At 34.2% G+C, this 15,030-nt stretch overlaps 1 protein-coding gene across 1 annotated transcript in view; it reads left to right on the top strand.

The window, feature by feature from the left end:
• Positions 1 to 15,030, top strand: part of TLL1 (tolloid like 1) — a 208,160-nt gene that overhangs the window by 158,116 nt on the left and 35,014 nt on the right. The window contains exons 13-16 of the mRNA XM_021698858.1: positions 6,979 to 7,174; positions 9,297 to 9,422; positions 11,514 to 11,674; positions 14,829 to 15,009. Coding sequence (XP_021554533.1) covers positions 6,979 to 7,174; positions 9,297 to 9,422; positions 11,514 to 11,674; positions 14,829 to 15,009 — 664 coding nt within the window. The remainder of the gene's footprint in view (positions 1 to 6,978; positions 7,175 to 9,296; positions 9,423 to 11,513; positions 11,675 to 14,828; positions 15,010 to 15,030) is intronic.

The following is a 15,030-nucleotide window of genomic DNA, read 5'->3' as shown; positions in this document are numbered from 1 at the left end:
TCTAGTAGTTACTGATGCATTGCTTCTTAAGGCCGATACTGCAGTGGATTTGTACATGGAGGTAGATCATGTCAGAAATCATTTTGGAGTTATTTGTAAAGAAACCTCTACATTACTGTTTTGCTTGAGCACTTTCAGGCTGCAGAAATACAGAAGAGAAAAAGTTTGGGAGACTGGAAATGTTTATAGTAACAACTTCAAAGAAATGTCAATAAAGCAGAAAAGAAGTGAAATAAACCCAGAGCTTACTTATGTTTACATTGAAATCCTCACATACATTAATTTAAGTGGGATTAAGTTTGAGGTACTTGTCAGCCTTTCTACACACTCTGATTTGGTTATACTTCCTTTATGAAAATCACAAATGTTAATAGTCTTACCCATCATTACTGCAAGCTGCACAATTGTAAACTATGTACAAAAGTTCTTATCTTGATACTTTGAGGATTGCCTGACTAAAAGTAACCCTTTAATTCCTTTAAATATTTTATATTGTTTAAGTTAAGTAGTCTTTTAAATGAGCTAGGAAGCCAAGACAAAGAGATCTTAATTAGTTAACATTTTTCTGTTTGCCATGTACTGTTTTTGGATGTTTGGCTAAGAATATATATACCAGGGGCGCCTGGGTGGCTCAGTCGTTAAGCGTCTGCCTTCGGCTCAGGTCATGGTCCCAGGGTCCTGGGATCAAACCCCGCATCGGGCTCCCTGCTCAGCGGGAAGCCTGCTTCTCCCTCTCCCACTCCCCCTGCTTGTGTTCCCTCTCTCGCTGTGTCTCTCTCTGTCAAATAAATAAATAAAATCTTAATATATATATATATATATATATATATACCAGTTGATGACTTAAAAGAGAATTAAGTAGCTCTTCAGATTTATGGTTTAGGCTATAGTTCTACTCTGAAAGATTAGCATGTGTTCATTTAAATAAACTTGCCCAAGGTCACACAGTTCATAATTAGTAGCATTGTGACTGAAATCAATTCCATGGCCTCTGCACTCTTGAACCCAGGTCCTGGTAGCAGAGAGAGGCATCTATATTCTCTCATACTATTAATTCTTTCCCTTTATAACTATCTTCATTTGTGCATTCGTGTTGTTTAATCATCATATGTTTGTCAGTCAGGGACATGTCTGCTTTATTCACCACTGCTTATACACTGTCAATTGTATATATTCTGGCAATAATAAGTTTTCAGTGAATATTTATTAAATTTAAGAGTGATGTAAAAGTAACTGTCATGAAAGAAAAAACTCGAATGGTAGCATTAAAAAACTCAAGTCACGTGAAAATAGACCTAACCCAGACTCATGATTTTCATTGTCACATGGTTGAATGTATATATTTTCTCTCTGTTTTTGAGTTGTAATGATCTATGTGTTAATATTAATATTAAATAGTAATACTAAAATAATATTAAATAATGAAATATTAAATATGATAGTAACAAATTTTAAAATAATGTTCTATTATTAAGCTTTTCTCCTTTTTTACAAAATTCTTTTTTTAATAGCATTATGTCTTAGACTTTGCTGGATTTTTCCCATTATTAAATTTATTTATTTTTTTATCATTTTAACAAGTGTATATGTAGTAGTATACATATGGGGATTCCACACAGATACGGAAATTCCCCAAATTAATTTTTAATGATGAATGCTAATCTACAGTGTGTTTTAGTCATACTTTTCTTGAACATTTTTTCCTCCAAAGCAAAAAATAATGATTTTAGCTTTGTTCCCTGTGTGTACAATTTTAAATTATATTATTTGTAGAAGTTTAATCATTTATGTAGTTGATTACATTAATTATATTTTAAAACTACATTCTAACAGTCATAGGAGAGGGTTGTTTTCATTATTATAGTAAAATAAAAAAAAAACTTAAAGTGTACAGTTCAGTAATGTTAAGTATATCCACATTGTGCAACCGGTCTCCAAAACTCTTTTCATCTTGCAAAACTGAAACTTTATACCCAAAACAACTCTCCTTTCTCCTCTACCCCCAACCCCTGGCAACCACTTTTCTACTTTCTGTCACTATGAATTTGACTACTCTAGATACCTCATGTAAGTGGAATCATTCAGTTCTTGCCTTTTTGTGAATGGCTTATTTCACTCAGTGTAATATCCTCAAGGTTCATCCGTGTTGTGGCACATGAAAGGATCTCCTTCCTTTTTAAGGCTGAAGAACATTCCATTGCATGTATATTTGACATTTTGTTGATTCATCCATTGATGGACATTTAGATTGTTTCTACCTTTGATTATTGTGAATAATGCTGGTAGGACCAAGAAGGTACAAATATCTCTTTCAGACCCCGCTTTCAGTTTTTTAGATTTATACCCCAAAGTGGGATTGTTGAATCAAATGGAGAATTTTTCAATCTATTTTTAGTTTTTCACAGAGTACAGGAGAGCTTTTATTGAAATCATTGTCTAGAAAGTTTGGACTTTTCAGAGCTTTTTACAAATAACTAGGTAGATGTTTTTGTAATATTTATTTGGAAATTTGATTATAAAATGAAGGCAAAGTGTACGAATGAACCCTAAGTCTGGGCATGGTCCCTTCTTTTCGCCACAAATCTCTGCACTAGTTTGCAGTTTTAGAATGAGAGGCTATTGTAGGTTGCATTTAATTGATTTTAGTTCTTGCTAAATAAACATCACTCAGCTTTTCCATGCTTCTTTTCTAACCTGCCGGTAAAGGCATGAGCTCCACATAGTACTGAAATGTAATATTAATCCCTTCTGGCTAATCTTTGTACTCATTCTTCCTTTTTTGTGTGTTTGAATGTACTTCCAATATCATTTAAATTTCAGTTTCCTAAAAACTGTTCAGAGCTTATTATCAGTTTTGTTGTGTTCTATATGTACATATTAGGTCTGTTTACATTACGATAAACTTGCCACATTTGTATATGGTTTATGCTCTGATTATCTTAAAGTCTGTAATAAATCAGCATCATCATTATCAAAATGTATTTATTATATGTGTAATTGTGCATGACATTGCATTCAGGTTCCAGATATGAACTGTGTCCATGTTGTAACTCAAGAAGAAACTGCCTTTTCTTTTTTTGTTTTTATAAATCATTGACTTTGGTGTTCTTTTTTCTCATGGAGCTTACTGGCAAAACACCAATGGACTTACCCACTTTTTTTTTTTAACATTTTATTTATTTATTTGAGAGAGATAGAGAGAGCACAAGCAGAGGGGAGGGGAAGAGGGAGAAGCAGACTCCCCGCCAAGCAGGGAGCCCAGTGTGGGACTCGATCCCAGGACCCTGGGATCATGACCTGAGCTAAAGGCAGATGCTTAACTGACTGAGCCACCCAGGTGCCCGATTTACCATTTTTTAGCTTCAATCAGATTTATTTCTATCTATTCTTTATATTAATTTATGAAGTAATTGATATAGCTGGAGAAAATGTTACATAAATGACATAATTAAAAGAACTCAAACTTTCATTTGTGTAGATGTAGTTGAAGAAGTATAATTATAATTAACACCAATAGATTCATTGTGCTCGCATTGTAATTAGATCTAATGCAGTTAAACTGAAAAATGTAAAGATCATTGAGGTCATTGATAATATATCTAGGAGTGTTGTAAAAGGACAATGCATTTCTAAATATCATAAATTCATATATATGAGGTACATTTTATTTTCTAGACACTTGAACAACTGTGGCATTTACTTTGTGAAAATACAGTATAAGTTTCTGTTGAGTTACCCCTAACACAAAATGCATGATATTTAATATGTAAGTAATTCATAATTCATAAATAGGTACCAGTAGAATTAATCTTAAAACTGGCCATTTTTGTGCATTTTATCCATGAAATATTTACACTTTATCATTTAAAATATTTAAACCTCTAATTTTTTACTAAGTAACCAGCAAATATACAGGTACTTTAAATTAAAATTTAAAGAGATCTATTATATACCTGTTAAAAGAACAGAGTGAGTTTTATGTACAGGGAAATATCCATTATCCTATTTCTTTTTAACCACTGAAGAAATACAGGTTTTTTGGTTTCATTTTTGGTAGTGTCTATCTTGTTTACGTCCTTGTTAATATAGTAATTTTTGAAAGCCATTATCTCCTCAAAATAATAATTAAAAAACCCTTTCTAATTAGCCGCCTTATTTTTTATTCTAGTATGGCTTATAATATAAACCAATTTTATTTTTCTTAGTTGACCTATGAAAAGCAGCTTCTTTCTTTATTGTGTATTCTCACTTCTTTCTTCTTCTAATTCATTCTTTTTCCCTTTTCTTCCAAAATGATTCCTGAGTTAGGAGCAGTTCATTCTGTGCTGCTCAGGTAGGTGAGGAGAGCTTGCTGAGAGCTTTTGCTATTTTCTACAGTTTGTCACTAGTTCAGTGTTGCTTATTCTTTTATCAAGTCTATACCTGGAGAGTTTGGGATATTATTTTATGTGTCCCCTTGACCGAAGAAAGGCCTTTGGCCATCTGGACATGTTCTCCTATTGATAGAGAACTCTGATTTTGAAAGGAGTGTATTAAAGGCTGAGAGAAGACAGCATATAATATAGCTGAGCAGATTGGCCTTGTCATCCCTGGTGACTAAGTTGTTAGTGTCACTGCTTGCTCTCCCAGGCCACCTCTCCATTTAAACAGCTGTAGTCTTAAAAATATGCTTTAAGAATGAGATACTTTTTTTTTTACTTTTATTTATTTATTTATTTATTTTTTAGTTTTTATTTAAATTCCAGTTAGTTCACATACAGTGTAATATTAGTTTTAAGTGTACAATATATATATATATATATTTTATTCTTATGTTAATCCCCATACATTACATCATTAGTTTTAGATGAAGTGTTCCATGATTCATTGTTTGTGCATAACACCCAGTGCTCCATGCAGAATGTGCCCTCCTCAATACCCACCACCAGGCTAACCCATCCTCCCACCCCCCTCCCCTCTAGAACCCTGTTTGTTTTTCAGAGTCCATCGTCTCTCATGGTTCGTCTACCCCTCCGATTTCCCCCGCTTCATTCTTCCCCTCCCGCTACCTTCTTCTTCTTTTTTTTTTTCTTAACATATATTGCATTATTTGTTAAGAATGAGATACTTTTTATAGTGAACATTTTCCCATTCTTTCCCCAAATTCCACACACAAAGAGAATACGTTTTTAGGAAAAAAACAAGATTTGTATATCAAACCCAATGAGTACCTACTGACGGTATAATTTAAAATGATAACCTTCACTTCCCCACTTCTCATACTTCTCATGTTGTTTCACTTTCTATTTTTCCAGAGAATTTATTGGTTGCTAATATTTTATGATTTCATGATTTATCCTGTTTGCTATCCCTTTGCTCTCTATCCCTCGGTAGCATGTAAGGTCCAGGAGGGTGAGGCTCTTTGTTATTTTGCTAAAGGATGCACACCAAGCAGTGAGGAGAGTGCCTAGCATAGATTAGGCACTGAGTATTTGTTGAAGGAGTGAATGAGTCCTGATTTGTGGTTGGGAAAAGGGAAGCAGGAAATGTAGTAATTAGTTCTGATCTAATCTGTCCTTCAAACTCTGTTGTTTTCTATTTGTCCTTATGCTATCTAATTTGAAGATTATCATTTGTAATGTATTGACAAATCATGAAATGGATTCTTCAAGGGGCGCCTGGGTGGCTCAGTCATTAAGTATCTGCCTTCGGCTCAGGTCATGATCCCAGGGTCCTGGGATCCAGCCCCACATCGGGCTCCCTGCTCCATGGGGAGCCTGCTTCTCCCTCTCCCACTCCCCCTGCTTGTGTTCCCTCTCTCACTGTCTCTCTCTCTCTGTCAATAAATAAATAAATAAATAAAAAGAAATAGATTTTTGAACCAACTGTACCAGCAGTTTCGTCCAATCAGGTCATGGTTCCATGGAATGAATGTACTCTCTGACATTCATTTTTTTTTTTAAATACAGAATTCCATAAATTAGTGAATTATATGTTGAATGTGAGTTGACAAGATGTGATACTTTTCACCGTTTATTAATTTTAGATGCCTGTGTTTTCTAGCTTTAAATATCTAATAAGTAGTTAACTTATTAAGAATTTGGGGCTAATACCCATTTTCTGTGGGAAAAAAGTAAGAATTTTATTTAGAAATTGTTTTATAATTTGAAAAAATTTGTAAATTTTGGTTTGTTGTTTTTAGAAGTTTGGAGCCAAAACATAGGTCCATGAACATGAAGTTCTTCATAAAGTTTTATAGCCCTGAGCTTTTATTTGCAATTAGTTGCTTAAGGAAAGAGATTGAGTTCTTGCAGGTTATATGGGTTAAGAGGAGTGTGTTGGGGTAAGTGGGGTCACCTGAACAGCCATATTACCTTGAGAAAGGAATAGCCAGTGCTGATTCTACATACAGTAGTCTATCTACAGCTATGCTGACTATGGGTAAAGAATTTCATAGACTAGGAAGTATGTAATTTTGTATTATCAAATTTTCCTTTAGAAAGAGATTTAAATCTTTAAACAGTGCAATATTTATCAACAGAATTTGAATCAATCTTCTCTGTGACTAAGATAACAGTTTTGTTGATGAACTATCAGCAATTTTTATGTTTCAGAGCAAATTATACATTGCTTATAGAACATCTCATCCAGATTTTTAATGATAATTTTAAGTTTGGATTTTTTAAACTCTTTTTTCCAAAGGATTACTACTAGCATTCTAATTTTTTTTTAAAGGCAGTTAACTTCTGTTGATTGTGATGCATGTGGATGCACTGTTCCATAGATTTTTGTATCTCTCTCTGTCTACCAGAAAAATAGGCCCTTTATTCATGGGTGGCATAGATATTGCCATGCACACTCACAAGAAAAGCTCTCCTTCAGTGTCACTCGTTATATGACCCTGTCAGTCCCATGGCACTGAGAACACATAATACTCTTTCTACAAAAATTGTTTTATCTATTAATTAGATGTATCTTCCCATATTTTTATTGTTGCAGATCGAAAGACATGACAACTGTGCCTATGACTACCTAGAAGTTCGAGATGGAGCCAGTGAAAATAGCCCTTTGATAGGGCGTTTCTGTGGTTATGATAAACCTGAAGATATCAGATCTACCTCCAATACCTTGTGGATGAAATTTGTTTCTGATGGAACTGTGAACAAGGCAGGGTTTGCTGCCAATTTCTTTAAAGGTAATTTGAAGTCATTTAAAGTGTGAGATTTTCTTTGTTAGGGATAAATGTGATATTTAACATTAAGTTAAGAGAGAACTACAGTAAAGTTATACTGGAAGTTAAGAATGCACTGTGCATAAGGGATATTTGAATGATTTTTGATGGTAACAAGTTATTGGTAAAATACTGGAATTTGGAACTTTGTAGCACAGGGTAAGAACTCCATTAGGATATCCTACCATCCATTTTTATGAAATACTCAAAAAGGCAAAATCCAGAAAGGGACTTTAGACAGGGAGAAAGCATTTGGAATGTAATAAACATAAGTTCGTAACCAGAAGAAGTCATTCATCAATTTATTTCCAGGTGACAGCATTTCTAAACCACCTTATAGAGAATAATGTTCCACCACATTGGAAATAATGTATGGCCTCCTTAGCAGAATATTCTTATACCTAAAATGCCTTTTTGACAAAGAATTATTATTGATCGGCTTTAATTTTAAATTACATAACCAAATTTTAGTATATTTTCATGTCCCATATTTGGTGTGCATTGCTGAGGTAAAAAGAACCATTTTATTTATTTATTTTTAAAGGTTTATTTATTTATTTGAGAGAGAGAGAGAGAGGGTGTGGAGGGAAGAGAGCGAGGGTCTCAAGTAGACTCCATGCTGAGCATGGAACCCAATGCAGGGCTCAATCTCAGGACCCTTAGCCAACTGCACCACACAGGCACCCCAAAAGAAAGCCATTTTAGTACAAATAACATCAAATTTGCATTTAGAAAATTCATAGGCACTTAACATTAAGTGTGTCATTGTAAAATAAGACTATGGACTCTGAGAAACAAACTGAGGGTTCTAGAGGGGAGGGGGTGGGGGATGGGTTAGCCTGGTGATGGGTATTAAAGAGGGCACATACTGAATGGAGCACTGGGTGTTATATGCAAACAATGAATCATGGAACACTACATCAAAAACTAATGATGTAATGTATGGTGATTAACATAACATAATAAAAAAAAACTCTTTTATGGGGAGAAAAAACAGAATTTTCTCTACACTGATTTTTATAGAATAAATGATGGATTGAGTTGTGTATGTCAAAATTTACTGTGATTAATAGCCCAACACTTTCGTTATTTAAAGAACAGTATAATGGATTTTCCCTGAGAATTACTTAGGTATTCACCATATGATTTGAAAGGCAGAGAACCCTGGTACTTTTACTAGATGCATTTGAAATATTTATTAAAATGTACATCTACATGCATTAGTTCTGTAGTATTTTATAGTAGAAGAAACATACCATCAAGAGTCCCCTCTGTGATGCTTATATATTTGGTTATTAAAAATGTTTGGAGTTTGGCCAGTGCAGAATTTCTCCAGAGAATATTGTTTACTATTTTCTCAACTCACACTAGGTTATTCATGGGGATTGAGATTAGGGAATACATTGTCATATACGTTGTTATTTAATAGCATATATTTTTCATACATATTTATTTTTCATATATACTTTTTATGTTTCCACATATAATAAAATAGTGTGTGTATTTATAAAATATGGAATTTTTATATTTCCTGGATCAATATGTCTATATAAAAAATACTGAATACTTTAAATTTAAGGAGGTCCAGTAGGTTTCAGAATTTTCTTTCAGTTTATATTCACCATAAGCTGTTTCTTAATAATGGCATTTCTTTAAAAGCATTTTTCCGGATATCTAGCAAACTATACTATGAAATCAACAAGTGAAGCTGTTTTTTCAATAAGTTTTTCTATTTTATTCTGGACATTCGCTATGTTGTAAGAATTCCCTTGACCTTGAAATTAGAAAAAAAAAGAAACCTCACATACCTGTCAGAGATAAGATGATTTTCAGTTGGCATTGCTATTAAGTTTTTAGTCCTTCTCTTGGTTCTTATACAATTCTTAGATTGAAGTGACGTGAATTCTGGTATGCCTTCTATCAAGGGCTTGCAAATCAATCATTCCTGCTACTTTGTTGAAGAAATCAGTTGTCTTTGTTTCATCCAGAGTTACTAAGTGTCATATTTTCAGAAAATCTTACAGCTTAGTATGTAAAACACAATACTCTATCTGGTTGTTCTCTACCCCTCGCGCCATCTTTGTAGAGGAAGATGAGTGTGCCAAACCTGACCGGGGAGCCTGTGAGCAGCGATGTCTGAACACACTGGGCAGTTATCAGTGTGCGTGTGAGCCCGGCTATGAGCTGGGACCTGACAAGAGGAGCTGTGAAGGTAGGGTTGCATCTGCACGTGGAGCTCCCTGCATGAACCTGCACCCCCCAACCGCCCGCCCCCACCACCAATGCCCCATTCTTCTTTCTTTAATACCTCTCATTCTCTTTCCCTCTGTCTGCCTCTGTCCATGCCTTTCCTCTACAGTAACCTCTTTCCTCAACTGATAAGACGCAGTTTGTAGTCATAGTTAACGTGAAACGTTGCCTGGGTGCTTGTGATAGAATCAGTCATTTGCTCCTTTGGTTACCAGGCCACCTTGTTTATTATATCTCTATTTCTATGCATTTCTACCCCCCTTTTGCTCTCTCTATAATCTATATCATCTCTCTCTCTATTTCTATTTTTATCTCTGTCTAGATCTAGATTTTTACCCATCCATCCATCATTTATTTTTACCTTTTCTTAGCATAGTTTATGGGTACGTCTCCCTTACTAAAGTACAGAATCCTGAATCTGAATTATTTTTGTACCTCTAGCTTCTAGCACAAACATAAAGCAGGAGCTAAATGTGTTTTATTAATAAATGCTTCATAAACAAAGAGATTTTGCTATGTTTTCTCCATTTCCTCTGCACATTCTAAGATGATATTTCTTGAAAATGTTTTGTTACCATGTCTTATGATCTCTTCCTTCAGAATTTAAAGCTGCTTCTTTTTTTCCCACTCAATTCCCCTGCTCCACTCTATTTCAGGCCCCATACTTAAGTTACAAAATAAATGGACTGATCTTCCTTCCTCTGTTCTATTCCCCCTTTACTCATAACTCTCTCAACATTATCTGCCAAAATCATCTTCATAGAACTTGTAGCAGTTTAACATTACTTATAGTTATGTATTTATTACGTTTACTTTTGGTGGTTCCCACAAAAATGTAAATGTAAGCTCCCTGAAAATGAGCACCTTGTTCTCTACTGTATCTGTCATACAGGACATAATGGTGGCAAAGGTGGCAGACTTATTTGCTTAATGACTAAATGCCATACCCTTAACTGACCTAAATAAAAAAGTCAGAGACTCTATGTTTCTTCTTAAAAGTTTAAACTTTTCTCTTTGGCAGAAGTCTCCATTATATCTATTAAACTACTAATCTGCTCTCTGTACTAGAATAAAATAGCCACAGTTATGAAGGCAATGTAGTATCTTTATAACAGAGAACATTGTATACCAGACAATAATAAAGTAGCATGGTGATTAGCTCTGTGCAGTGCCTAAAAATAGTTATTTTACTTTATAATAATTCACCAAAAAGTGGTAAATGTGAAAATACAGGTCATTTTTACAATACATTTATAAATACAGTAATGTACATACATATATAGATACACACACACACACACATACACGCACATATATATACACAAAGGCAATTAAAATTAAGAGACCAGTTACTTTAGGTAACTCTCGACTCTCTAGGAATTAATTACAAACCTTGTACAATATAGGTTCTCTTTCCTTAACTTGCTTTGGATACCCTTATTTTGCTAATTTCATTAACAATAAGGAAGAGAAGTAACATTTTAAATAGCACCCCTTTTAAATAGATCATTCAAAGGGGAAAGAAAACAGTTGTTAAGTGGAGTTTTCGAATAATAAAATGACCTATTTACTCTAGTTTATTTTGCTTACTAGCTCAGGTAACTCCAAGAGTTGCTTATCTTGGGGAAAAAGAATTTGAAGAAATAAGCAGTTAATTTTGGTCTCACTACATTGGACTATATTGTGCTTTATGCTTACCTTTCTATGAATTCTCCTAACAACCATATGGTGTAGATATTATTATACCCATTTAAAAGATAAGACAACTGACACCGGTTTTCTTTATATTGCTTCTCCAACTTTAAAGTGATCTGAAATGCTACACCCATAATTTGCTTGGGTCCAAAGCTACGAATTAACACCTTATGAATGGGATTAGATAATTAAAATAGTTGTACTAAAAACTAAGGAACAGTGACTTCAGCTTTCTAGATTTTGAAAAATTTGGAAGATGGTTGAAATTTAATGCTGAGATATTTGGTTATCAATGGAAAGGTGATAAGAAGGGGATGACTCTGTTAGGGGAAAACCTTGTCACTTTCTTTCCTTCTAGCGGCTTGTGGCGGACTTCTTACCAAGCTTAATGGCACCATAACCACTCCAGGCTGGCCCAAGGAGTATCCTCCTAATAAAAACTGCGTGTGGCAGGTGGTTGCACCAACCCAATACAGAATTTCTATGAAGTTTGAGTTTTTTGAATTGGAGGGCAATGAAGTAAGTGAATAATAAATACAATTTTTTCTATTGTGTTTTGGGAACCTCTGAAGATGGAAGGAAGGGAGGAAGGAAGGATGGAAGGAAGGAAGGGAGGGAGGGAGGGAGGGAGGGAGGGAGGAAGGAAGGAAGGAAGAATGGATTGATTTCAGTAGCACAATCATATAGATGTTACACTCTTTCTTTGCTGTACTGTTCATTTCTACCACTGCTTGTAATTCCTGTTGGCATTGGATGATATTTTAGACTATTTCTGGGAGATTGAAAATTACCCAGAAGGAGTTTTACTTAGTGTATTAATATACAGCAATTTCTTGATTTATGAAAGAACTATGAAAAAATTAGGGTTAGCTTCATGTCACAGAGACTTTTCTAAAAAAAATCAATTAGTCGGTCAAAATTCCAAATCCACTGGTTGAGTCATAACAAAAATAGCCACTTAGGAGAACCTGGTATATTTTTAATCTCAACAAAGATGCATTTAATTGACACTATCTTTCCTTTATAAAATATAACTTATTATAATGAAGGTCCAGTTTTCTGCCAGGTGACCACATTTAAACAAGTGAAGTCATTTATTTGAGAATTCCTATGAGTTAGTGCACACACAAAATTCAGATGGAATGTCAAGCCTAGAAATGGGAACTTTCAGAACTGTGTCCTTCGTATGATTGGTCAACGTTGGCTTAATTTCAGTTTTGTTTGAGCTTTCCTACTTTCTTTTCTTTTCTTATTCTAATTTCCGTATCCTTTCTTCCAATGACTTCTGCGCTTATTTTAAAATGAACATGATTTAAAACTTCTAAGTATGAGAAAATTAACTCAAAAATTATTTTGTCTCTGATATATATCTGTTGAACACTTGTAAAAAAGTGAAAGAACAGAAATATAATATATCTAGGCTCCTGAGCAATAATTGTTGGTAATATTTGTGAATTTTATACCATTATGTTGTGTCTGTATATGTATCTTTGCTTTTTCCCCCCCCCTACTTTTCTTTACCTCTTTTTAATGACTTTTTTTTTTCTCTTAATTCTGCCTATCATAGTCAAGGCACTGATGTGCATTTTTTTTAGTGCTACTAATGACTTTGAGGTAAAAAGAAATTGCTGACTTTTGTGTTTCCTTAAAGGACATTAAAGTCTAAAATGTGACCAACTTATATATTTCAGAGAATTATACAATTTCAGAGAATTATACAATTTCAGAGCTCAGTGGACCTTTTGAGATTCTCCTTACATCATGTGTTAAGTTTTATGATGGCAAAAACTGCAATTTATATTTCTGACATACTTTGCCCACATGAAACACCATTATCCTTTAATAATTACCTGAAATTTAGAGAAATATTGAAATGAAGAAAATATTTTTATAGCATTTTTAGAAAAGTTTTCATAGGAGCAAACTTTTTTGAATATGGTAATCTCCCTACCAGTTCTGTGATTTGACATGAACTTGGTGTTGAATGACTTCTACTCTCTCCATTTTCCCTAAAGCAATCAGCTGTGACTGATATGACATATTGATTCCTTAGCTGATAGATGTTACTAGGAAGGCTGGAAGTTTATATTCAGGAGGAAGAAGGGTAGATGGTTTTAAATAAATGGGTCATTGTATTCTGAAAGCATTTTCCCATGGTGGTGGTCTTTTTTCCTGGGAGGATCCTTGACAAACTCTCTAACATATCCCAAGTTCCTTAAACTTAGAATGATGTGAAAGGCTGTTACAAAATTCTGTGTATTTTTGTGGTTTGATGTCTTAGTTACTTAAAATAAAGGCATGAGCAAAAACTTGACTTATAGATTACTGGGTTAAGTTAAAACTTCCTTGTTTTTGTTATTATATTGATATTCAAAAAGAAAGATGACGTCAAACAACGTTAACCTCGGTAACATTCTCCTACCCTATGTCAGAGCTCTCTCTAAATAGATGTTGCAGCTGTAACAAAGTGGATAGAAGACCTTTTAAAAATTTTTCCTAGCAACATTTTGCTTATTTATCACCTAATTAATATCACAAGAACCAGTAATTTGGGTTGACATATTGCAAAGTACAGCTCATGCCCCAGGGTTCAATCATATACATTGTTAAACCTTGCTAATTACACATTTACGTAATAAGGTCATTCATGCAAGATGTATTCTTTAGAATGTACCTTTTTGGAACTTTAGAAAAGTGTGTTATGGAAACATCTGTTAGAGTCCGTAAAATTGCTGAAGAATACCTGGCATTCACTTAGCTTCTTCCATTTTGGCGTTGTTAGTGCATTACATTGAAATCAGAATGAGTCTACTTCATTGTAGTGTAAATTCCCCTCTCCATTCCACCACATGGAGTTTTTATTTGTTTGCAATCCTGCAGCATAGCTCCAGAGTAGTTTTATAGCGCCTGGCAGCTCCAAGAAATTAAGAAATATCTATTTGTTTGATAAATTTGAAAGGCCAAGTATCCTTTTTACTGTATCCTCCAGTGTCTGTCTCCTTTGAAATTTCCTAAGGGTGCTCTTCTGTTTAGAACATAGTATTTCTGGGAGGCAGCACCAGACCAAGCCAAACTCCATGCTATTTTCACTGAACTGCCACATACGATAAGTATAATTTTGGACAAGTTATTTAGAAATTTCTGAACCTCAGTTTTCTCATCTTTACCATAGAAAAGAACGTTTCCATTGTTAATGGTTGTTTCATAGACTAAATGTATCAATTTCATGTCATTATGGTCAGCATTAAATAAGACAGTACATGACAAGTTCTTTCACAGGTCCTAGTGAAAATTTAAACATTAGTTTTTTTTTTGAAGTCAGCAAATACTGTTCTTCTTGTAAACATCAGCATCATCATCTCGACAAATATGCATCTCAGTTTTCCTAAACTCTATTTTTTGGAAAAGATATATGCTGTAAATACATGTAAACAAGCACACATTGGTATATACATCTCTTGGAGATATTCAGAGCAAAATTCTCTAATCTATTTTTCATGCCATATGCCTCATATTTGGACTCTTTCCCTGATTTTTTTTTTCTTTACCTATTAATTCCGGTTTGACTACCAGAGGAGTAAAGAGGGAAAAAACAGGATAAATTTTTCAAAAATAAATGTCAATCATCTGATACTTTAAAATCTGGTGGCTCTCATAACCATGTCTTTTCTAGGTTTGCAAATACGATTATGTGGAGATTTGGAGTGGTCTTTCCTCTGAGTCTAAGTTGCATGGCAAATTTTGTGGTGCCGAAGTGCCTGATGTGATCACATCTCAGTTCAACAATATGAGAATTGAATTCAGATCTGACAATACTGTATCCAAGAAGGGCTTCAAGGCACATTTCTTCTCAGGTATCAGTATTCACATGCTGC

The sequence above is a fragment of the Neomonachus schauinslandi genome, chromosome 2 (genome assembly GCF_002201575.2).
Source record: "Neomonachus schauinslandi chromosome 2, ASM220157v2, whole genome shotgun sequence".
Classification (NCBI taxonomy): Eukaryota; Metazoa; Chordata; class Mammalia; order Carnivora; family Phocidae; genus Neomonachus; species Neomonachus schauinslandi.
The sequence above is the reverse complement of the archived record's forward strand: the minus strand, read 5'-3'. Positions and strand labels throughout refer to the sequence as shown.